The sequence below is a fragment of the Sorex araneus genome, chromosome 1 (assembly GCF_027595985.1).
Source record: "Sorex araneus isolate mSorAra2 chromosome 1, mSorAra2.pri, whole genome shotgun sequence".
NCBI classification, from domain to species: Eukaryota; Metazoa; Chordata; class Mammalia; order Eulipotyphla; family Soricidae; genus Sorex; species Sorex araneus.
In genome coordinates, this window is record NC_073302.1 from 82021718 (window position 1) to 82047989 (window position 26272).

Genomic DNA, 26272 nt, shown 5'->3' on the forward strand with positions numbered 1-26272 from the left:
AGCAAGTGTAACAAAACAGTGACAACACTAACAGTATTAGAAAGTGAAAATAGGAAGGGCTAGTGTTTAGAATCGAAGTTCCACCAAGAATGACACGGGAGCCAAAAGTGAGTCCTGGGGACGACTGGATGTTCCTTGCTCCCTTGGAATAATGAAACAAAGGCAAATGCATGGAAGGTGAATACAGTAAAATCTACTAAATAGAGTCCCTCAAGAAAGAGATGAGAGAGTGGTTGGGAAGAAGGGAGGAGGATGGTAAGGAAGCAACCAGTGAAAGAAATGGCCTAAGAAAGGGGTATTAAAAGTAATTGTAGTAAAACTGTTCCCATAGTACTGTTTATACAGTATTGTGTAAATGGATATACCTCAGACACTTCAGAATAAATGCCCAGTATGTTTAGTATAAAGAACAACGTTATACTAAAGTATAGTATAAAGTCTTGGAAAGTTTGGGGAGAACATTTTTTTACATTTTAAAATAAAAATTCATTCCTATTATCTTCCTTAGTAAACTGCTCTTTTTTATTAGGATTATTTATCCCAGAAAAATGGTTCCAATTCTGAAGACATATGTGAAATATTAATATAAGTCAAAGCAGAGTCTTTAAAAATCTGCACAATCCTTAGATCCAAAGGGACTGTTAAACATCTTCTATATTTGTAGCTCCTACCCCCGCCTGCCCCCATCCATATTCTGAGGCCAAGGACTTGTTTACCACCTGGAAGACTGTGCTGGGATTAATAGCTGTGATTTCCTTTCAAAATCCAAGGTTTTACAATGAAATAGTTGATGTTTCTTACCAAGATGGCTTTGTTTAGGTGTGTTGATGTGGTAACAGGATTGTCCATTTTTCTACCCTGAGCAAAAGGGAATGTTATTTACTCGAGTATTTTTTTTCAGTAAATTAGAAAAGAAAGATGCTATTTTATTTCAGAATAAAATCAAATTTGCAAAGACCTACTTGCTAGTAACTTGATAACCTTGTTTAACTGTGTAGGCCACTGGAGTTTTTAGAGTAGGTTTGTTATGGAACAATTAGCCAGGGAACTTGAGCTTAGATTCCTTAGCAGAGGGCACCTTGCAATGAGAAATAATATTCAGTCTTACTGGTTACTATTTATAGGAACTCTCATTTTCATTTAGGCTCTTACATTTTACTGAATGAAGAAACTCCATGTCTCTATTATTTCCATATTAATTTCCTAAACTTTTCTTGTGTGATTTTAGAGGCCAGAGTCCCCCAGTTGCTGAATTTAATTTACTCCTGAAAGCTCACACTTTGGAAACCTATGGAGTGGATCCCCACCCATGCAAGGTAATTACCTCTCACAGCAGGTTGGCATGTACTGATTATTCTGCTCCAAGGACACAGAAGTAATGTTTGGGTTTGGCCTAACCCTCCTAGCAGCCTTACCTATCACATATGATTGAAAGGGACAGGATTGGGTATAGTCACAAATTTGGGCTATTGATTTTCTTTGGCATTCTCAAATTTTGTGCTGATGACGATGTAGCAGCTGCATTTTTCTAGGTACACATTCATGCATACATTCATCAAGTGGATAATTTTTTTAGCTGGACAGTATAGGATCCTAACAGATTTATTTAAAAGGTCATTGCCAAGATGCAGTCACATTCAAAAGAGTGTCTGGTATGCATGCCTTCTATGTGTTAGGATCCCAGCACAACATGACTCCCAAGAACTGCTAAGTATGGCCCTGGAAGCCCCTCTTAGGTGAAACCCAAATCATGTATATGAAAAACAAATGAACTAGCAACCGCTGTTGGAGAGGATGTGGGGAGAAAGGGACCCTTCTACACTGCTGGTGGGAATGCCGGCTAGTTCAGCCCTTTTGGAAAACAGTATGGACGACTCTCAAAAAACTTGAGGTTGAGCTCCCATTTGACCCAGCAATACCCAGCTGGGAATATATCCCAGAAAAGCCAAAAAGTATAGTCGAAGTGACATATGCACTTATATGTTCACCGCAGCACTGTTTACAATAGGCAGAATCTGGAAAAAACCCGAGTGCCCTAGAACAGATGACTGGTTGAAGAAACTCTGGTACATATATACAATGGAATACTATGCAGCTGTCAGAAAAAATGAGGTCATGACGTTTGCATATAAGTGGATCTACATGGAAAGTATCATGCTAAGTGAAATGAGTCAGAAAGAGAGAGACAGACATAGAAAGATTGCACTCATCTGTGGAATATAGAATAATAGACTATAAGACGAACACCCAAGAATAGTAGAAATAAGTACCAGGAGGTTGTCACCATGGCTTGGAGGCTGTTCTCTCATTCTGGACAACTCAGAGAAGGGAACAGCAAGTAAAATGTGGTTGTTGGTCATGTGGGGGAAAGATGATGTGGGCCAAATATAGACTAGAGACTGAACGCAATGGCCACTCAACACCTTTATTGCAAACCACAACACCTAACCAGAGAGAGAGAACAAAAGGGAATTCCCTGCCATAGTGGCAGGGTGGGGTGGGGGGAGACGGGACTGGGAAGGGGGGGTGGGATGTTGGGTTTACTGGTGGTGGAGAATGGGCACTGGTGAAGGGATGGGTTATCAAACTTTGTAAGGGAGAAACATGAGCACAAAAATGTATAAATCTGTAACTGTACCCCCACGTTGACTCACTAATTAAAAATAAACTATTAATAAAAAAAAAAAAAAAAAAAAAAAAGAAAAACAAATGAACTACCACCCTAAGCTGCTGAATCAGGATCACTGGGGGTAAACTTGAGGAATCTACTATTCTAATAGACCCTCACTGTGATTCTCTCACACACACTTGCGAAAATGAATGTTATAAACAATAGTCTCCTTGCTTTATCTTAAACTCCCTCAGCCAGACATTACCATGAATCTCAAACTAAGCCCATTAGGACTTGTCAGACATGTTCCTAAAGATAAGTTTTTAAATATACTAGAGTGTCTTTATTTATGCAGACTGAACCAGCCTATACAATGTGGTTCCTCCAGCTCGCTAGTAGCAGCTCTGAGCTCAAGCTGCTCATTTGAAACCCAGGGAGCTCCGGAAGCTTCCTGCTTCCCAATTCATCAGCATGTGTGGGCTGGAGCACAGGCTTCCCTGATGATTCCATTGTGCAGCTCTGCTAGAGAGCCAGCGGTCCTGATGTGAACATCTTGCTCCACTCGCACAATTATGTTATAATATTTTCCAGATGCCCCTTTCTTTGTATAGATATAAATCAGATTTTTCCATTTAGTTAATTAGATTTTATCCAAAACTGAGCCTGTCTGTTTTACTTATTACTTGGAAACTGTCTTGATTTTGCTGTGTTGTTCCTTTGTTTTCACTTAACTTATCTACGACATGCTTAATTTTCCTGTTGAAGCTAAAAAAAGGTAGATATTTTTGGACATAATTTCCAGAAGTCTTTGTAGGATTGCATCAAGGTGGACTAGATGCTCAGGCTTTGGTTTCAGTGCTATTTACGACCAAGATGAGTTTATCCACATTACAGAGCAGACCTGAGAACTCAGGTGACTTCGGAAGACACTGAAGAGTAGACAGTAGTTTGGTACTAACCTATATATTGCCAGGAATCTCCTGGCATAATAGAATAGATTTGTTCTTCAAAGGTAAAAGTTACTTGTTCCTGGACCTCACCCAGATATTTGAAGTTCTGTCATAAGTTCTATCTTCAAACAATTTATAGAATTCTGTATCACTGTATCATTGTCATCCTATTACTCATTGATTTACTCAAGCAAGCACCAGTAACATCTCCATTGTGAGACTTGTTACTGTTTTTGGCATATCGACTAAGCCACGGTTAGCTTACCAGGCTTTGCGGTGTGGGCAAGATACTCTTGGTAGCTTGCTGGGCTCTCCTAGAGGGACGGAAGAATCGAACCCAGGTCAGCCGCATGCAAGGCAAACACCATACCCACTGTGCTATAGAATTAGTGATTGGAATTAACCTGAAATTAACCCCTTGTAAGAGGAGAACTCTTTGTCATATGATTTCTTTTCCTCAATCCTAATCAGTTGTTTTCTTTATATTTTTCAGGATTCAACAGGCACAACCACATTTTTAGGGTTTACTGCTGCAGGTTTTGTGGTTTTTCAGGGAAATAAGAGAATCCATTTGATAAAATGGTGAGTATTTCTTTGAAAACTAGCAGGTTATTTTTCTTATTCTTGTTTTTCTTTCTTTGCCTTTGAATTTTTACTTTTGGATACATGGTGTATGATGCTCAGTATCCACTTTTTTGCCTTGGAGATTCATTGTAAAGGGGCTCACCATCTATAAATAAAACCCAGTTCAGGGTTTTTTGAGACTTGGAGCATGTCCCAAGCTCCGGATCCTCCAGAAAGAAGGGACATGGGGTTTCCCTTAGGGTAGCCTCTTCTCCGACTGGGGTAGAGGTGCTCACAGGTGAGCCAGAGGGGAGTAAAGTGCAGGTTCCTTCAAGAAACAGGATCAGCAATATTACTTGTAGAAATATATCCCATGGGTGCAAAAAAGCACAGTGAAATGGCATCTGCACTTGTATGTCCATTGAAGTACTGTTCATAATAGCCAGAATTTGGAAACAACCCAAGTGCCTGAGAACAGATGACATATGTGTAATGTGGCATGGTGTCCAGTTTTCTTCATTGGATATTTAAGAATTTGTAAAGTGTCAGGGATGGAGCAATAGCAAAGTGGGTAGGGCGTTTGCCTTGCACGCAGCCAACCAGGGTTCGATTCCCAACATCCCATATGGTCCCCCAAATACTGCCAAGAATAATTCCTGAGTGCAGAGCCAGGAGTAACCCCTGTGGATCACTGAGTGTGACCCAAAAAGGAAAAAAAAACCAAACGTGTCAAAGCTAAACACTCTTCAGTCTATTCCAAAATAAGGTTTTTTTTATTCCTCCTGACAATATGGGGAGCATGGGTAATTTCGGGGCCCTTCAATCTATCCTAACACTAATAAAGGCTTTGGGGTCCTGAAGGGTGTTAGATCATCAGATTTTGAGTTGTTTGAGCTCTGGGATAGTGCCATTAGAGCCAGACATGTCTCAAGCGCATGTTATGTACAAGTCTCTCCTCTTGGAACTTCGTTTCTTTCTGGCTAGGTTGATGAGTTGAGATGGAAATTTATAGGCGGTTTATGAGTTTGCATTTTGGTGTTCCTAGTGTCATGCTGGTGGCGGTCCTGTCCTGCTCAGGTGTGTTACCGTGCTCGCCATATGTAGGCTACTACAGTGCATTCTCTTCCCACATCACTCAAGTGTTTTGTTGTTGTTTTGAAAGACTTCCATTGAGTTTTGTTACTCTGACAAATCCCCTCCTATGTTAAGACAGTGTGAATGTAGGGAGGGAAGTCAGGGGCAGAGAGATAGTATGGCAGGGAAGCCACCTGCTTGGCACAGGAGAGACTCAGGTTGGATCCCTGGCACCCTCTGTGGTTCCCTGAGATCTGCCAGGAGTGATCCTTGAGTACAGAGCCAGGGGTAAGCGCTAAGTAAAGCCAAGAATGTCTCCAAATCAAAACAAGACAGCTGTAATTTGAACTCACTCTTTCTCTAGCCCCAGGAAAATCTTGGGGGCATACTCACTGTCCTAGCAATTAAATAAAAGAAATAAAAGTAAAACTCTCATTAAACATCTCACCAATGAGCTTCTTTACCAGTCCTAGGGTCTACATTTCAGGCAGATTTTTCTCAGCTCAAGAAGAAATATATTATATTATATTATATTATATTATATTATATTATATTATCATTGTATTAACTAAATCTTAAGCATCTCAATATACAATGGAAGATTCTTTAATAAAGAGGAAAGTGAACATTCTGTAGTGTGGTGTATTTGCTTCTTAGAGAAACTATGAGAGAGAGAGAGAGAAAGTTACTGTAATCCATGGAATTACAGTAACTGAACCTCAGAGAACCATCTACATTCTTCCTGCCTCACATCGTTAGCTGGCTAATTAATATCGTTTGGATCCATAATAACTACGGACTCCTAGAGCTTTTTGGAAGAAGAATCCTGTTTAACTGTTTAAAAAAAATAAAACTGGAATAAATAATTCTCAGATTCCTGGAAAAACTCTCTCGGGAAGAAAATTGTGTATAATTCACTTGGGAGTTTTTCACTGCTCATTAGGTCTTCACCGATGATAAGATAATATCTTGTTTCATTGCAGTCTGCTTGGCATTTGTGAGTCAGCCAGATTCCTATGGGAAAGCCAGGGACCTTGGTGAGCTGCTACTTTTTTTTTTTCCTCTCACCCAAAAAGATTTTCTTGTCTTAGGCTGGATGTCTGCAAATTGAAGTTTGAAGGAAAGACATTTTATGTGATTGGCACCCAGAAGGAGGTCAGATGCTACTTTTCTAAATACTTATTGTTGGATTTGCATGTGAATTTATGTGTGTGGTTCAAGAATAAAATATGCCTCTACTGGTGTAGTCTTTGAAGATCCTGATTATGAAGTTAGTGCTAATAGAAGCTTTATCTCTGAAAGCATTTTAGACATAAACATTAGATTTTCACATTCAAAAATGAAATAAGTGAAAAAAGTTGACTGTATACTATGTGTAAAAAATAGATAAGAAAGACTTGATATTCATAAAATGAAACTTCTTTCTATACCTCCTTGATTTACCAAGATACAGACTTATGAAGCACGTGAAGAGTACTTACAAAGTTGGATATCAACCAGTTCTGCTCAGAGTTTCATAATCAGCCTATAGGTACTAAGAACTTCAAAGGCATTACCTTCTATAGGTTGGGCTCACCAGAGAATAAGCTGGGGAGAAAGCCTTTACTGGAACTATGTTTTGTATGGTGCTGGAGATCGTGGGATTGAGACCAGGGCTTCACATCTGCAAGACAGGAACTCTACCACTGATCCATGATCCTAGCCCCCATGGAACTTTGAGACTCAGAAGGAGGTCTGGAAGTTTTTCCATTTTTTAACCATTATTATTTTAGTCACTAGTCATTCAAGAATGACAAATATGTTTTTGAACAAATTCAAATCTGATTATGAGATGGACAGAGCCTGGTAAGCTGAGTAGTCAGGAAGCTTTTTATGAGAAATAGGACCTTGATAGATTCATGATGGCTATGAAGAGTGAGTCAGTATGGAATTATATATCAGCAACTCTTTTCACACTACAGTGATGTAAAAATTACTTCAAGTCTATTTGGTAGGAAGAAGGATACCTGAAGGAAAAACATGAATAACATAAACTGTGTTTAACGTTCACTTTCTTTATTTTTCTCTTATTAGAAAAAAGCCATGTTGGCATTCCACACTTCAACACCAGCTGCCTGCAAACATCTTTGGAAGTGTGGTGTAGAAAACCAAGCCTTTTATAAGTAAGTGTCTTCCCTTCTTTTAGTCCTGATGAACATAGTTCAAGATGAATATAAATGTGACTAAGTATCCATGGAATCCTATAAGTTTTGCAAAGAAATGCATATTTATTTTAATATAGTTTTTTTTAATAATTCAAGATGAATATCAATGTGGCTTATTTGTTTAGTATGGCTGCTGTTACATCAAGAAAACCCTGAGCTCACTGTTGGGTGTTTTACATGGGATTGCAATGGGTTTTTTTTAATTTTTAATTAGTGAATCACCATGAGGGTACAGTTACAGATTTATACATTATTGTGCTCATGTTTCCCCCATACAAAGTTCGAGAACCCATCCCTTCACCAGTGCCCATTCTCCACCACCAGTAAACCCAGCGTCCCTCCCACCCTCCCCAGTCCCATCTCCCCCCACCCCAAACTGCCACTATGGCAGGGTATTCCCTTTCTTTTTTTTTTTTTTTGTTTTTTTTGTTTTTGGGTCACACCTGGCGATGCACAGGGGTTACTCCTGGCTCTGCACTCAGGAATTACTCCTGGCGGTGCTCAGGGGACCATATGGGATGCTGGGATTTGAACCCGGGTCGGCCGCGTGCAAGGCATACGCCCTACCCGCTATGCTATCACTCCAGCCCCAGGGTATTCCCTTTCATTCTCTCTCTCTGATTAGGTGTTGTGGTTTGCAATAAAGGTGTGGAGAGGCCATTGTGTTCAGTCTCTAGTCTAAATTCAGCACGCGTCACCCCTCCCTCGCATGACCTCCGACTACATTTTACTTGGTGTTCCCTTCTCTGAGTTGCCCAGAATGAGAGACCAGCCTCCAAGCCATGGAGTCAACCTCCTAGTACTTATTTCTACTATTCTTGGGTATTAGACTCCTAGTCTATTATTCTATATTCCACAGATGAGTGCAATCTTTCTATGTCTGTCTCTCTCTTTCTGACTCATTTCACTTAGCATGTTACTTTCCATGCTGATCCACTTATATGCAAACTTCATGACTTCATTTTTTCTAACAGCTGCATAATATTCCATTGTATAGATGTACCAAAGTTTCTTCAACCAGTCATATGTTCTAGGGCACTCGGGTTTTTTCCAGATTCTGGCTATTGTAAACAGTGCTGCAATGAACATATAAGTGCAGATGTCATTTCGACTATACTTTTTTGCTCCTGTGGGATATATTCCCAGCAGTGGTATTGCTGGGTCAAATGGGAGCTCAACCTCTAGTTTTTTGAGAATTGTCCATATTGTTTTCCAAAAGGGCTGAACTAGTCAGCATTTCCACCAGCAGTGTAGAAGGGTCCCTTTCTCCCCACATCCTCTCCAACAGCGGTTGCTTTTGTTCTTTTGGATGTGTGCTAGTCTCTGTGGTGTGAGGTGGTATCTCATGGTTGTTTTGATCTGCATCTCCCTGATGATTAGTGATGCAGAACACTTTTTCATGTGCCTTTTGGCCATTCATATCTTTCCTTGGAGAAGTTTCTGTTCATTTCTTCACCCCGTTTTTTGATGGGGTTGGATGTTTTCTTCTTGTAGAGGTCAACTAGTGCTTTTTATACCATTGATATCAACCCCTTATCTGATGGATATTATGTAAATATCCTTTCCCATTCTGTAAATAGTCTTTGTATTTTGGTCACTGTATCTTTTGCGGTGCAGAAGCTTTTTAGTCTGATGTAGTCACATTTGTTGATCTCTGTTTCTACTAGATTGCTTAGTTCCGTGTCATCTTTGAAGATACCTTTATCTTCAATATCGTGGATGGTTTTGCCGACCTTGTCTCCAATGTACCTTATGGTTTGTGGTCTAATGTTGAGGTCTTTAATCCATTTTGATCTGACTTTTGTGCATGGTGTCAGGTCGAGGTCTAAGCCCATTCTTTTACATGTGGTTGTCCAGTTGTGCCAGCACCAATTCTTAAAGAGGCTTTCCTTGCTCCACTTCACATCGATTGCTCCCTTATCAAAGATTAGATGATCGTACATTTGAGGTTGTGTGTAGGGATATTCCACCCTGCTCCATCGGTCTTCAGCTCTGCCTTTGTTCCAGTACCATGCTGTTTTAATTGTTACCGCTTTGTAGTAGAGTTTAAGGTTGGGGAGGGTGATGCCTCCCATCATCTTTTTCCCAAGAATTGTTTTAGCTATCCGTGGGCGTTTATTGTTCCATATAAATTTCAGGATTGCTTGATCCGTTTCTTTGAAGAATGCCATGGGTATCCTTATAGGGATCACGTTAAATCTGTATAATGCTTTGGGGAGTATTGCCATTTTGACAATGTTTATTCTCCCTATCCATGAACAGGGGATATGTTTCCATTTCCTCTTGTCCTGTTTTATTTCATGGAGTAGCGTTTTATAGTTTTCTTTGTAGAGTTCCTTTACTTCTTTAGTTAAGCTGATTCCAAGGTATTTGATTTTCTGGGGCACGATTGTGAACGGGATTGCTTTTTTCATGTTGAAATGGGTTGTTTTTTGGACATTATTGTACCTATTTCTTTTTAACTCTTTCTTAAGATCATTACATTATATAAGTTTCAGGTATGCATCATTAAACATCAAGATGTAATCAATATAATTAATTCACCACTAAAAATTAATTTCTATTCTGTCCCATACCATTAATCCCTCTTTTTCCCAATTTACCTCCTCCTTCGCACATCTTGTGCTTTCTATAGTGACCATTAACTTAGTCTGATAGTGTAAAATCTTGGTTTAGTTTCCTTTAGTCAATTCACTTATTTGGGTTCTCTGTCCACCACATAGAAGTTAAATATTATATGGTATTTTTCTTTCTCTGTCTGTTATTTCCCTAAATATGGTCTTCTCGTTTTTAATTTTTAAAATTAAAGCACTGTGATTGACAAAGTTATTCATAGTTGAGTTTTAGACATAGAATGTTACATTAGCCCCATATCCACCACCATCACATACTTCTGACCCTGGTTGAATCCAAGCTCTGCACATGCTCCCCCAAGTGCTGAGAAGAATGACATTGAGACATTGAGCACAGAGCCAGTAACAGACCCTGAGCACTGCTGGGTGTGGCACCCAAGTCACACCAAACCTAATCAAACCAAACCAAAATTGGGGTATCTTTTCCATAGATACTTGATATCTAGGTCTTTTGTTTGGGGATCTCAGCCTTATCCCAGCCTTGGCCCAGATGGAAGCTCCTTTGCACCCTATCTGGGTTTTATTGTATTTTTTAAGAATATGCTTCATTAAAAAATTATCTATCATGTTTGGATTTCACAATCTTTTTACTTATTTAATTCTTGACTGTGGTCCTCGCTGTTAGTACTCAGGGCTTACTCCTGGCTCTGCACTCAGGATCACTCCTGCCACGACTCGGGGTGCTGGGGGAGCAAACCTGGGTCAGTTGTGTACAAGGCTCGCGCCTTACCAGCTGTACTATCTCTCAGGACCGTCTATAATATTCTAAATAAAATATTTTACTTAGCAATTAGTTTAATTGTTCTTTGGGTAGGAAAAAGGTAGCAGTTAGTTCTATATTTAACCCTATATTATTCAAATTGAAATTTTATTGTCAGAGGGGCTGGAGCGATAGCACAGCAGGTTGGGCATTTGCTTTTGCATGAAGCCAACTTGGGTTTGATTCCCAGCATCCCATATGGTCCCCTGAGCACCACCAGGAGTAATTCCTGAGTGTAAATCCAGGAATAACCCCTGTGCATCACCAGGTGTGACCCAAAAAGCAAAAAAGAAAAGAAATTTTACTGTCAGAGAAATTCCAAATGCTGACCTACACAAGCAGATGATTCTACAGTATTAACTGTATGCTTAATCATTTTGCTCTCACAGCTTGTTGTAGTATTTTCAAAAGACCCTGGATATGGACCAACAGTTTTGACCCTGACTGGGATTTTCTTGCAACAGTAGTATCTGTTACTTTTAATAGAGGGTTCGAATCATAAAGATCCCTAACAAGTACCTCATGATCATCGATCACATTAACATAATATGGTACTTACAACAAGTATGTGGTATGGTGTGCTTTTAATAGAGTTGTTGGTGCTTTGCACTCAGACTGGTTTATACAAGTTTTGTTATTTAGTTATTGGTAAGGAGACAACTGGGATGCTGGGAATCGAACCCAGGTCAGCCGCATGCAAGGCAAATGCCCTACCCACTGTGCTATCAATTCAACCTATTCTAGAGGAAACTGAAGGACATCGTGTTGAGTAGGGTCAATCAGGAGAGGAACACATCCAGAATGATCTTTCTCATGTGAGGTATAAAGAAGCATAATAAACACACCCGAGCCATTGTACAGTGGGTTGGGAGCTTGCCTTGAACATGGCTCACCCAGCTTCAATCCCTGATATTTCATATAGACCTCAGCCTACCAAGGAGTGATTTCTGAGTGCAGAACCAGAAATAATACCTGAGTGCCACCAGATGGGATTCCCCTTGTTCCCTCCCTCCCACCAGAAAAAAATAGATGCACAGTAAAGGACTAACAAATGGCCAAAAACAACAGAACCTGAGTGTAAAGTAACACGCAACCCGGAGATTCTTCTTCCAGCTATTTATTAAGAAACCTTCTCATGCAAACAGGAAAAAGGACGAACGAAGCATGGACTAAGGACGAACTAAGGAAAAGGAACCAGGGGGCGGCCCCTAGCTAGGCAGCTTCCCTCCTTATATACCTCTCGCTGCCTGTTTTCGCCCACGTGTCTGCATCTGATAGGTTAGCCACAGCCTATGGGCGTGGCAAGACATCCTGTTTCCTTATTAGGAATGGTTTTCGAAGCACACAGGTGTTGTTTACCAAGAAAGGTGCAATTTACAAGCACAGTGCAACTGTTGTTGCAAAGCACGGTCCCGTGGAGGCTCTCCACAGTTGCCCCTTTTTGTTTTAGAACAGCCAGTCTGCGTAGCAACCTCGGCCCCGTTGGCCTTACCCTTCATTGGGAGCCCTCTCGCTTGTAGGTCCCTGTCTTAGGTTGGTCCAAGGGTCAGGTGGGGTATAGTGCACCCTTTCAAACTCCTCAACTACAGGAGGTCCCCTGCAGTTAAGGGCTCTCAGCTGCATAATACCTTTGCTACATCCAGCTAGACCTGATTGTTCTGAGCGAGATTATTGTTTCAAAGTTGCAAGCCAAAGCTGCGGGGATTGCTGTGCCTCCAGGGCCACGAATGCCTGTAAATATCATGCTTTTGTAAATAGCTGTTCTTGCTGCATTTTGTATAGACACCAGGCAAAAAACCAAAGCAGCGAGAAGCAATAAGGACAGTCTGCTCCCACCCCCTCTTTGATAAATGGAGGGGACTCCTACTCTGGGCCTATCAAGATGGGTAAGGAAGGGGGAAATCTATGCACAGGCGTTAAAGCAGGCCATGTTGTAGCAATGGCCCGGGAAGCTGCTTCTTCAGCTCATATCACAGGAATCAGGCTGAGCACGAGCACCAGTTTGCACATCTTGGTCTACTGGAGGCGCAGTCCTCCGTGTCAGGCATTCAGGAATCCACGCTGGTTCTGCCCTGACCTGTGGAAAAAACACAAAACAGAACCCCTGGCCCGGGTTAACACGGGGTCCGAGCTGTGCCATCCACCAGAAAGGGTATAGGTGGAATCAGTTTGGCGATGAATCAGGAGACTCTGGAGGTCTGAGATCCAAATCAGGTGCTTGAATTCTGCTTCTGATAAGACGTAAAGGGATCCAAAGTTTCTTAGCGGGGTTATCATCTGTTGAAACAAAAGCATAGCCTTTTCCTCGAATGAGGAGTTTCCCTGCTACCCATTCTTTGTCAATTTTAATCCAAATGGGAGAGTTAATAGTTTCTTGAGTGTGCGCATCTTCCTGAAAATGCCTCTCAGCTGCTGTATAGGGTTCTCCCTGAGGTAAATTTAAAAAGTTTAAAGTAAACAATGTCAGGGACAAGGAATCAAGTGGAGGCATACCTCCTTTTTTAACTTTCAATAACTGTTTTGAGGGTTCTATGGGCACGTTCGACTATGCCTTGACCCTGAGGGTTGTAAGGGATTCCAGTAATGTGTTTAATTTGCCATTCATCACAGAAATCTTGAAAAGCTTTACTAGTATAGGCTGGGCCGTTGTCAGTTTTAATAGCAGAGGGAACGCCCATGACAGAAAAACATTGTAGTAGGAAGGAGCAGACTGCTCTGGTTCTCTCAGAAGTCATGGGAACAGCCCATGTGAAGCCAGAATAAGTATCTATAGTTACATGGAGAAAAGGCTTCTTGGGGAAGCACGTGACGTGAGTAACATCCATTTGCCATAATTCATTGGTCTGTAGACCTCGGGGATTGGCCCCTGCCACATGGGAGGTACAGTGTAAAGGGGCACAAACAGAGCAAGCACGGACAATATGCCTGGCTTCTCGAATTGGGATACGATGATGAATATGAAGGCGCCGGGCGTTTGTGTGTAGGGCCTGGTGCTCTTCTGCAGCAGAGGTAAAAATTGGTGCTGCCAAGAGATCAGCGGCTTCATTTCCCTGGGCCATAGGTCCTGGAAGACCAGAGTGAGATCTGATATGAGTAATGAAAACAGGTTCAGAGCGCTTTTGTAAAAGCGCTTGTAGCTGCTCAAGTAATTGTTGGACTATAGGATTGGGGGCATTTAGAGCAGCCGTCACGATGCCAGGGAAGAGACCAACCACATAAGCTGAGTCTGAGACTATATTAGCAGGTCCTGGCACATGGGAGAGTAGATACACCAAAGTGGCAAGTTCCACTTGCTGGGCAGAGGTATAGTTAGTGTTTACTGTTGTGGTCAGGGCGGGTCCAGAAATTCCGCCTTTCCCTGAGGCAGAGCCATCAATATAATATACTGGAGCATCAGGAATAGGAGATGGGCGAATGATAGAGGAAATGATAAATGGGGTTTTTTTGAAAAAATCCCAAGTTTTTCCTGCTGGATAGTGGGAGGAAATTTCTCCTGAAAAATCAGCTAAAGCTCTTTGCAAAGCATCACTGAGGGGCAGGATAGAAGCAATCTCTTTTTCAGGAATGGGGAGAACAATGATATGAGGATCAAATCCCAGCATGGCAAGGGCTCTCAGTCTTCCTTTGATTATGAGTTTAGTCATTAACTCAAGGTAAGGCACAAGAGTGCGAGACTCCTTATTGTGCAAATAAAGCCACTCTATTGGGCCCGAAAGCTGTGCTAGAGCAGCAGTGGGCGAGTGGGGAGTATCAAAAAGCAAAAGCCACAATTTTTCTCCCGGAACAAACCGGGAAAGATGGGATTTCTGGAGTCGATCTAGAAAAAATTCTAATTCTTTCCGAGCTTCAGGGGTAAACTGCCTAGGACTGTTCAGGGCGGAGTCGCCTTCAAGGGTCAGGAATAGATTACGGAGGTCTGAGTTGGGAATGCCCAGAGAGGGGCGAACCCAGTTAATATTTCCTAGCAGTTTTTGGAAGTCATTAAGGGTTTTCAGTTTATCATGGCGAATAGAAATTTTTTGAGGTCGTACGGTAGTACGCTCAAGAACATAGCCCAAATACTCATATGGAGACAACACCTGAATTTTTTCTGTGGCTACTTGTAACCCAGCTGCGGGTAGACGAGTCATAACATCCTCATACAATCTCTGGAGTTCTCCATCATTAGAACATGCAAGCAAGATATCATCCATATAGTGAATAACATAAGCCTGAGGAAACTTAACACGGGAAGGGCGCAAGACCAAGTCAACAAAATACTGACACATGATAGGGGAATTGGTCATTCCCTGAGGTAGAACAGTCCATTGATACCTGCGCATAGGAGCGCGGTTATTAAGAGAGGGAACAGAAAATGCAAAACGCTTACGATCATCCGGATGGATAGGAATGTTGTAAAAACAATCTTTTAAATCAATGACAACCAGTGACCAATCTTTAGGAACGGCAGCAGGGGAAGGAAGGCCAGGCTGAGAGCCCCCATGGGAACCATGGTGGCGTTAACATTTCGTAGGTCAGTCAACAGACGCCACTTGCCTGACTTCTTCTGGATAACAAAAACAGGGGAATTCCATTCTGAAAATGAGGTTTCTATATGTCCCAACTCCAGTTGTTCTTCTACTAAAGATTCTAACACCCTTAGTTTTTCATTATTAAGGGGCCACTGGGAAGACCACACAGGATGGTGGGATTTCCACTGAATACAGAGGGGTGCTGGGCGTGAAACCGCAGCAGCTCCGATTAAACAAGGAGAGGCCTCAGAGTCAAAGCCCACAGCAGGAAGTGGAACGGGAATCCTAATCTCCGCGTTCCACTGCTCAAGTAAATCCCGTCCCCATAAATTCATAGGTACGGGTGCTATGTAGGGCTGGAAAATGGCTGTAATGCCCTCTGGGCCAATACATCTTAGCCACCTGGCACTTTGCCGGACAGAGGAGGAAGGCATCATGCCTACTCCATACAAACCATAAGGTACTGCCTGCACGGCCCAGTTCCTGGGCCAATGTTGGGAAGAAATGACAGAGGCGTCAGCTCCTGAGTCAATCATTCCTATAAATTTCTTCCCATGAATCTCAATAGTTAAAAGTGGGCGGTTGTCTTTCTTCAGATGGGCAACACAAGCAATTATAGGATTTGTGCTGTCAAAATCTCCCCCACTAGGGCGAGTGGATAGACCTGGCACAACCAAAGGTAGCAAAAGGAGCTGAGCTATGGGTTGTCCCTTATCAAATGTCCAAACAGTAGGCACCGTGATAACAATTGTTATTTCACCAGTATGGTCAGGATCAATGACCACGGTATGAACAATAATTCCCTTAATAATAAAACTGTTGTTTCCCAAGAGTAGGCCTATAGTGCCTTGTGGAATTGGTCCCTTTATACCCGAATTTAATTTGTAGGGACACTGGGCAGGGGCTATAGTAATCATATCAGGGCAGGAAATATTCAAGGCTGCGCTTCCTGCCGCCACTGGTTGCAGTGAGTCTATTGATCGGAGCTCAGCTGACTGGAGTTCTGAGACTCCACCTTGGGGAGAGAGACTGCAAACGGAAACATCCCCGGATTTCGCTGGGCCTGGGGCTGGCCCCCTGACAAGTTTCCCGAATTGGAGTCAACAGCTGCATGAAAATTAAAGGGACAATCTTTGGCCCAGTGGTTTCCCTTTTTACATCTGGGACAGGGCCCAGGACGTGCTCTCACAGTAGCACGGTCTGGAGGTGCCCTGTAATCTTTACGAAAGTGGTCTGGTCTCCCACGATTGAAATATCCTTTCTGAGCTTGTCTCTGTACTGTACCGGTCTCAACAGTCCTAGCCTGCATTTTATGTCTAGCAGAACCAACATTCCTGCATGCGTCCAAGTACCCCATTATGTCTTCCTTCTCCTTAAGAGGGCGCAGAATGGCCTGGCAATCCTCATTAGCATTTTCAAAGGCCAATTGTTTAGTTAACAGCTCATGAGTCTCCTTACCCTCAACCTGCGTTTCTATGGCTTCCATTAATCTTCCTACGAAGTCTGCATAAGGTTCTGAGGCTCTCTGGACAATCTTTGTAAAGCTTTCTTTAAATTCCGCATCTGCATCAACCTTCTCCCACGCACGCAGGGCTACGCCACGGACATGAGCAAGAACAGCACGAGGCAAGGTGACTTGCCTTTCAGGATGGTGCCATTTTCCTTCACCAATTAACATCTTATGAGTCAATTTAATCCCTGAAAAGTTTCGTTCAGCATGGCCTAGGCCTTCAAACTCTGCCTTGGCCTCCTTGCTGAGCCACATTCTCCACTGCAAATACTGAGAAGAGCTTAAGCACGTTTTAGCAACCATGTGAAAATCTTGAGGTGCCCAGTGGGCCTTTTTACTCCAGTCTGTAAGATACTCTCTACAGTACGGAGATGTGGGCCCATATGAGACACAGGCCTGTTTGAAACGACTGAGAGAATCCATCCTTAACCTGCGGAAAGATGGAGGCCACTGCCTCTTTGCCTTGACTGGGCGATTGGGAGCACGTCCCAAGCGGCCTGGAGGCCGATTGGTTGAGTCACTCTCGGACTCAGAATATGAGAAGGCCGTAGCAGACTCATAATCTGCATCACTTTCATCTGATGCACTGGACGTGGAGCTATATTCATCAGTCTGAGAAACATTCAGACTATGACAACCTTTTCGAGGCTTAGGTGTGGGAGGACCTGAGGCCGTATTATTCCTAATGTTCTCCACATCAATTGCACTATTCAAAAACAGGAGAATAGAATTAACAATCTCCCATGTAGTCCAGAATTCCACGGGGATCTCAGTCCCTTTCTTAGATACCTTATAGACATTTTTCCTAACTTGTCTCCAAATCCTGCTTTTTAGAGTTCCTTCGTCTGGGAACCATGGGTTAACCTCATAAACCACTTTAAGGCAGGACCGGAGTTGGTCTCTGGAAACCTAGAGTTCCGGGTTTCCTATTCTGCGGGAGAGAGACTGAACGAAATCCACAAATGACTTGCCCTGTTCAGTCTGGCTCGAGAAAATACGAAAGATCTTGGGAAGGCCCAGAATCTGTCCCATCTTAGTGGGGGATTGCTGCTAGGATTCTAAACCGCAGCACACACAAAAAAATCCTGATCTCCCGCTCACCTTCTAAAGTGGGGCGCACCGAACGCTTATTCTTACCTTTAGTTGATAGTTCGGGCCGACCCAGGGACGCCAGTTGTAAAGTAACACGCAACCCGGAGATTCTTCTTCCAGCTATTTATTAAGAAACCTTCTCATGCAAACAGGAAAAAGGACGAACGAAGCATGGACTAAGGACGAACTAAGGAAAAGGAACCAGGGGGCGGCCCCTAGCTAGGCAGCTTCCCTCCTTATATACCTCTCGCTGCCTGTTTTCGCCCACGTGTCTGCATCTGATAGGTTAGCCACAGCCTATGGGCGTGGCAAGACATCCTGTTTCCTTATTAGGAATGGTTTTCGAAGCACACAGGTGTTGTTTACCAAGAAAGGTGCAATTTACAAGCACAGTGCAACTGTTGTTGCAAAGCACGGTCCCGTGGAACTTGTCTACAGAACTGGGCTTACCTGGGGGGGAGAGGAGGGGCATGGCTGGAAGGTGAGGGCCTGAGACAGTGGTAGAGGGAAGCAGAAACTCTGGTGGAAAGTGTGGTATTAGAAAACCACAGGAACCTAGCATTAACAGTATTATAAACTAGGGTGCCACAATAAAAATGAAAATATGAAGTATATTATAGCATAGTATAGCATGACATCTGATAGCCTAGTTCTCCCTCTTGGGAGTGAAATCAGTAAAATGACAGAATTTTGTTTTCCTTTTTTAAAATATTGAGTAGTATTATGTAGTGCAAACTGGAGCAATAGCACAGCACATAGGGCATTTGCCTTGCATGCGGCCTACCCAGGTTCAATTCCTCCATCTTTCTTGCAGAGCCCGGTAAACTACTGAGAGTATCCCACCTGCATGGCAGAGCCTGGCAAGCTACCCGTGGCATATTCAATATTGCAAAAACAGTAACAAGTCTCATAATGGAGATGTTACTGGTACCCTCTCGAGCAAACTGAAGAACAATGGGACAACAGTACTGCAGTGACAGTGCAGTGCTATTATGTAGTGTGTATACACATAGACACTGTGTGTTCTTCGTTCAGTTATCTGTTGATAGGCTCTGCAGTTGCTGCTGTCTCTTGGCTATTGTGAATAGTAGTGCTGCAATGATGAAAATTTGTTTGATTTTCTTCGGGTGTTCTAGCAAAATATGACTTTGAAGCAGTTGTTTAGTTCAAGTTATTTATTTGAAAAGTGGTCAGTGAATGCACAATAACATAGATCAGTTCGCAAGTGAGGTCGGGAAAAATATAGGATGATTGAACAGGAAAATACTGTGACTATTGGGTGCGGCTCTGCTAAGGCATCTGGCAGACTCTAGAATATGCCTGAAGATTCTCCCACCGACAGACCAAGAAACTGGGCTATTTGTCTACTTACTTCTACACTCAATTTGGTTGAGGGCCACTTTGGATAGTAGAGTTAATACTCCCTGGCATCTTTGACTTGCTGTGAGCTCGGGTTGACTGTACACTCACAACCAGTAAAAGAAACCTTTGGCAGTGAGTCACATGTGTCCATAGTAAGAAGCCTCCAGTATATAGAGATGAGAGCCAAAGGCTTATGGGTAGAATGCTGTCACTCTAGGATTATAGATTACAGCGCCAGACAATTCTTCAGAAGCCACTTGCACAGCTCAGATATTACAGGAAGCTCAAATTTAGAATCTTTCAACTATGTTCCAGCCTTTCCTCTTTGCTGACTGGGAGAACAGTGGGGATGGATGGAGTCCAGAACTGACTCAGAGGCCACATCGTTAATTCAGAGGGTAAAGCATTTACTTTGCACATGGCTGACCCAGGTTTGATCCCTGATACCCTATTTGGTCCCCAAGCCCCACAAAGAATGTTCCCTGAGCACAAAGCCAGAAATATGCCCTGAGCACTACCAGGTGTGGCCCCAAAAAATGAAAAGAAAAGAACTGATTCAGCTCTGTTGAGGTGTCAGCATAGCCCTGTCTTGGGGCTCAGTACTGTTCCTCTCCCCCTGCTAGTCCCCACAACCCCACCCTACACACACACTGAAATTCTCTCTTATTTATTCAAGTCACCTCCCTGAATGTCTCTGAACCGCCTGAACTTCAACTGACAAGGACAAATAAAACTTTGACTGGAAAATGAAGTAGTGGACAATGGTTTTCAAACCCCTTTGAGTCATCATTATCTTTTCCTGAAGGAAAAGAAAGTATATGGTTCCCTTTGTGTGTTAGAGTATCTAAAACAGAGAGAAGCTGTTGGAGATGACACAATTGTGCTGGGGACTGGAAGCCCTTCAGCCATTGTTTCCACTTCTCAGTAATTTAGGCGATTAGTCGTTCCAGTTTTCCTATAGCTTTTCCAGGTTCTTTAAGGGTCCTAAACCCTAAGAAACCCTATTCGTGGCAGACCACAGCTCTGGAGGGCTCATGGAACATGGGGCCTGACTTTTCCAGAGGAATTAGCATGACATTGTCCCATGTTGCATAGTTTGCTGGAGATTTTATCCTCTTATTGAATGGACAAGGTATGATCCTTAGCCCAACTCCATCTCGCATCCTTCACTGCCTGTCTCAGGGGTCACTGTGGATCTTTTGGGGTCCTGCCTATCATTAGATCTCCTTGTTCAGCACTTCCTCCTGACTCTCTGCTTAGGCATCACTTATATAGGGTAGCGTGACCATATGTGGTGCCCGGGGATCCAACCTAGGTCAGCTGCTACATTTAACACAAAGGCCCTACCTGCTGCACTGTCGCTCTGGCCCTCCTTTTTTGGTGGGAATTCCTGGACCTGGTCTTGTGCCTCTCTTGGGTTGTTTATGAAAGTGGATGAGAGAAGGGTTTCTTTGCAAATGAGTGCTATTGTGGCTTCCTTCCTTGCTTTCTCTCCTTCGTTTCCTCCTTCTCTTCCTCCCTCCCTCCCTCCCTCCCTTCCTCCCTCCCTCCCTCCCTCCCTCCCTTCCTTCCTTTCCCTCTTCCTCCCTCCATCTTTTTTTCTTGTTTCTCTTTTTCTGTCACTTTTTCCTTTCCCCTTTCTCCCTCTCTTTCTCTTTCTTTCTCTTTCTTTCTTTCTCTTTCTCTCTTTTTCTCTTCCTTCCTTCCTTCCTTCCTTCCTTCCTTCCTTCCTTCCTTCCTTCCTTCCTTCCTTCCTTCCTTCCTTCCTTCCTTTCTTTCTTTCTTTCTTTCTTTCTTTCTTTCTGTCTTCTTTCCAATCTCTTTTTCTTTTTTTTCTTTCACTTTTGAGCCATACCTGGCAGTTCTTAGGGTTAATCCCTAACTCTGCACTTAATATGCATTTCTGGGGGTTGAACCCCAACACACCTTACCTAATCACTATCTCTCTGGTCTTATATGTCTTTCTATTTCTCCTAATACAACACCAAAATCCTAAACTCAGATGCACTGTTTTGGGGCTCGGTTTTGCTATTATATGCATAAGAAACCATTATTAACAAAATCTCAATCAATTAAAAACTTTATTTATAAAAACCTTATACTCAGGAACTGAGAGTAGCTTAAACCAGGTCCTTTCAAAATAGGAACATTTCTTGTGTGTGTGTGTCTGTGTGTGTGTCTGTGTGTGTCTATGTGTCTGTGTGTATAGAGTATACACACTAGTAATAGTTATAGATGCAGTTGTTTATAAGATCTTTAGTTCTTCATACTCACGCTCATACTTTATTCTCATGGCTTTTGTACTTGTTCGACCTCCTACCTGAGCCACTGCCTTCCACCCTTTTCCCTCCTGCTTCTGAGCGCAGATACCCCCTTCCTCATGGCAACTTGTAATTCCCACCCATTCAGTGTTAGAATGGCTTCTTGGTTAATGCCCATTGCCTCTCTCACTCCACGAGTGCAGAGACTGTGCTTCATCCCTGGGTTTAGTGTGGTAGAGAGAGCAGACTGGGCGATGCATAATATCTACTGAGCTAATTAAAAGGATATTCAAGAGGCTCAAGAAGTGTCGATCGCAGCATCATAGCTGGGGTTATGTGGATGACTTGGTGGGAGTTCTTTAGAGTATTTTGTTCTGTGTGTATGTGGGGGGGGGCTATGTCTGTTTGTTTGTTTTTACACAGAGGGTATTGGGCCACATCCTGCTGTACCCAGGACTTACTGCTGGCTCTGTGCTCAGGGATCACTCTTGATGGGGCTCAGGGGACCATATCCTATTCTGGGGATCAACCTCAAGTTGGCCATGTGCTAGGCAAGAACCTTCCCCACTTAACCATCTCTCTTCCCCTCTGTGTGCTTTTAAAGTTAAGATTTTGTGAAGATCAACACTTTATGTGGTTCTAAATTCCTGAGGCTCTTCTTTCTAATCTGTTGAGCTAAATTGCATAAACTCCTAGTGACAGAAGTGAAGTTTAATTGCATAAACTTTAATTCTCATGGTAGCAATGCCTTGTGAGAGACTTTGGCTTATATCTGCACTTCTGCAATTCTTAATGCTATTTTGCTCTTATGTGTATGGGTCAGATGTGCTCAGTCAGTTCATCTGGGCTTCCTGTTCTTTGTGTATCTTTGTCATCTACCAGTGAGCGTTCTTGAGTCAGACTTAACTGGAGAAGCTCAGAAACTAGCCATCATTTGCATGTGGTGTGGGCCCCCTATTTATCTCAGGGGTATGCACAGTAAGTAGATTCTTTGCAATCTGCTGAGCAGCCTCCTTTGTATAGTAATGGCTTTGTCCTGTGTTGTTAGTTATAGACATAGGCAAGAAAGTGACTGGTAACATTAAATGACAAGGTTAAAAAAAACTTCCTGTGACAAGGAACTTAACGATGGCTTATGTTATGGCCTTCCTTCTTATTTTTCAGATCAAAATTGGGAAAGAATTCTTTTTTTTATCAATATAATTTTTCCCTTTATGTAATTCGTGATCCAGTAACAGATTATGAAACCAGATATTATTAGTATTTAAAGAGAAAAGAATCAAAATACATAAAAACACCAGACTTTGATGTATATAGTAAAAAATTTCATTTTGCGAACTGTTTCTGACAGGCAAATAAGTGTGTGTGTGTGTGTGTGTGTGTGTGTGTGTTTGTGTGTGTGGCAAGTCATACAATGAAATACATTTTGTTCTGACAGCCATACTCTCTAGCATATTCTGTTTGGACTGTAAGACATCGTAACCATCTCTGTTTCATTTTTTCTTAAAGGTATGCAAAATCCAGTCAGATCAAGACTGTGTCCAGCAGCAAGATATTTTTTAAAGGAAGTAGATTTCGATATAGGTGGGTAACATGTGGTTGCAATTAGATAAGGGTCTTGGGGGCGCAGCTTAATGCTCAATTATTTATATTTAAATAATTTTATCCTTAAGTCATTGTCCTATGCCCTGTGCCCCTGGTTTGGTCTTTCCTTCCTATATCACTCATCTTTGATGTTCTTGAAGCCCTTATATTCTTTTTGGTTTTGGAGGGTGGGGAGGTAGGGGCGTTGTTTGGGGTTTTTTTCTGGCTCTGCACTCAGGAATTGCTCCTGCTAGTGCTTGGGGAACCATCTGGGATGCCATGGATTGAATCCAGGTTGACCACGTACCAGGCAAGTGCCCTACCTGTTGTACTCTCTTTCTAGTTGAAAGCCCTTCTTATTTGTCATTTACTTTACATCACAGAGAAAGAAGTGTGGATTCCTTAGGACAGCTCAGATCATTGTGAACTTAAAGAGGACATGTCCCCTGCACTTCTGCCATGAGAGTGTGCACAGATGTTGTATTTCTGTCTTTGCAGTGGTAAAGTGGCAAAAGAGGTGGTAGAAGCAAGCTCCAAAATCCAAAGGGAGCCCCCTGAGGTACACAGGTGAGTAGCATGCTCCTTGGGGCTCTGGGGAGCTTCTGGGGTGGACAGAAGGAATTTCTGGCTCACTTTGCTCAATCTTTTCTAATATTACTGCTAATAGTTCCAGTACACCTTCAGCATCTTGGAACTCTCAGGTAACTTTGACATGGCAACAGCGTGACAACAGGCAGGCTCCATTTTATGAGTTTATTCTGGAGATTCACTGACTCAGATTGATCTTAAGCACCAGACACATGAGCAGTATGACTGGGACGCATGACTGACTGGGCTGTGTTGTCTCCTGGTCGCTATGTCATCTGTCCTTTTAGACCTGCTCTCTTTGCTTGGCTCTGTTCATCAGCTGTGAGTAGTTCCTATTGACCCAACTCCCAGGCTATGTTACATGAAGAACTGGGATGCTGAGTAATTGGACCCTATTACCACTCTGAGGAATGAAGCACTAGATCATTAGTGCTTCAAGGATGTCCTTTTCATTTAGGTTGAAATATATGTCTTGGGAATTAAATATTCTGTGGATCAGGTTGTATATCATAGCACTATAATTTTTATCAGGGCTGGGGAGCCTTTCTTCTGCCAAAGACCATTTGGTTCTTTATAACATTATTAGTGGGCCCTACAGTAAAAGAAAATGAACTATAAACAACCACAAATGTCTGTCCCAGGATGCACTAGGGCCAAATCACATAATTTTGTGGGGCTTTTTGTGTCCCAGACTGAATATTCCCCACATTTGATTTTCAGGAGTCATTGTACAGCTTAAGTCTCAAACATGCTTAATGCCTGAAGCTGAATACTTCCTGTTTTGAAGGAAATACCATCAGAAGCCCCAATATTTCAGAAATTCTCACACACTGCTTGACACTTGGCACTTGTCCTTCTTTCTCATCTTTGAACTTAGGAAAGTCTCCCTTATGCCTGCATTTGCCTAGTCTTCCCGGTTTCTGGGGAAACAATGATCTGGGTGCCTCTCCACCTATCCTTTGGTATTGTCAAGCATTGGGTATGAGCTCCATCCACATGTGAACCATGAACATTCCACCCCACTTTTGGTGCAAGTCTGTGAAACCAGAAAAACCTCTGGAACAAATGAAGCTGCATTACCTCTGGCAATCCCTGTGGAACTCTTGAAGCTTCCCTGTAAAAGATAAAATGGTTTCTTCCCTTAGTTTCTTCTCTGTACATTTAACTCTTGGGTCCATGAACTCAGAACTCTCTTTTCTCAGTCCTTTAGCACCATTTCTCACATTCCAGATAATACAAGGAGGGGTTTGTTCAGAGTAATAGTACCAAGTAGACTCTGAGAGGGCCAGGTCTGTGCCACTGTTGACTCTTATGGCACTTAGGAGGAGATCAGTGCATATTTGTTGACTGCTTGACTTAGGAGTAAGGATGCCATCAACACTCTCATTTCCTGAGGCTTGAGATCTGTCCAAGATGCTGCCCCAGGGCCCTGGACCTCCTAAGAGGCGGTAGTTGGTGTAGCCTGGCCACTCTCAGAAGTAACTTCTTGTTCCTCCCTGTAGCCAGCTGCACAATAGAAAGCTATTTATCCTGAGTATTTTATTTTTGAGTGATTTTGTCATCTCTGATGTGGCTGTCTAAAGTAAGAGTAGAGTAATGAGGCTTTCCCTGGCCGTGTTCAGGGTTGAGTGCTAGTCTAAACTGGTGAAGATAAGGCTTCCATTCACTATCTTTCCACACTTTAGAGTTTGTTCTCAAAATAATGTCAACCCACCTCTACCAAGATGTGCAGATAGAGAACATGTGAACAGACTAGAACACTATCTTGAGATTTTTCTTTAAAACAAAAAAGAATGGATCGGGGACCAGGAATATGATTCAGTGTACTGGAGTGAGCCCTTCCCCACAATGAAGCTCACTCATGTTATCTCACTGATTTTTGCCAATGACATAATCCTCAATTAAAACTCTTCAGGGTGGGCCAGGGTCACTGGCCCAGCTGAATGAGCCTAGGACTGTCTCTGTGAGCCACCTGGATATTGCAGCCCCCACAGGGAGTCACTGAGAGGAAGCATTTGTACCTGAAAAGAGCACCTGTCTAGGAATCAAAATTGACTCTTATCTTTGCTGTGGTGCTTACTAGTTCTGGTATTGGGTAAGTCAGGCAGGTCCTCTGACCAGCAGTTTAGAAAATGCAATTCATAATACCAGCTTCCATGATTTGACTTAGGATTTTTTTCACTTTACATGGTATGAAGTGCTATGCATTTGGTAGTGCCAAAGACTTTGACTCTTGAGTTTTGGTCTTTTCCTTGCTTAGCAATACAGGTCGTGATACTCTCTTATGAATCTGGGCAGCACCATCAAGTCATAGCGTAGCATCAAAGTCATAGCTCCCAGAAGCACAGTGTGATTCGATCAATTGCAAGAGATAGTCTACACTTTATTATAAGAAATATACTAAACGACTGGGGCCAGAGCAATGGCATAGCAGGTAGGGTGTTTGCCTTTGCATGAAGGGGACCCAGGTTTGTGAATGGATCCCCAGTACCCATATGACCTGAGCACTGCCATGTGTGACCACCCTTACTCCCCTTTAAAACCAAAGAAAAATAATATTAGCTGGTT

The 26272-nt window shown here is 42.6% G+C and overlaps 1 protein-coding gene across 4 annotated transcripts in view; it reads left to right on the forward strand.

Moving 5' to 3' along the window:
• FRMD3 (FERM domain containing 3) overlaps positions 1-26272 on the forward strand; it is a 318111-nt gene that overhangs the window by 233857 nt on the left and 57982 nt on the right. For all 4 annotated transcript variants that reach the window (XM_004612971.2, XM_004612969.2, XM_055139945.1 and 1 more), the window contains 6 exons: positions 1229-1316; positions 4055-4143; positions 6291-6354; positions 7273-7361; positions 23042-23116; positions 23615-23683. In XM_004612971.2, the coding sequence (XP_004613028.2) occupies positions 1229-1316; positions 4055-4143; positions 6291-6354; positions 7273-7361; positions 23042-23116; positions 23615-23683 (474 nt within the window). The remainder of the gene's footprint in view (positions 1-1228; positions 1317-4054; positions 4144-6290; positions 6355-7272; positions 7362-23041; positions 23117-23614; positions 23684-26272) is intronic.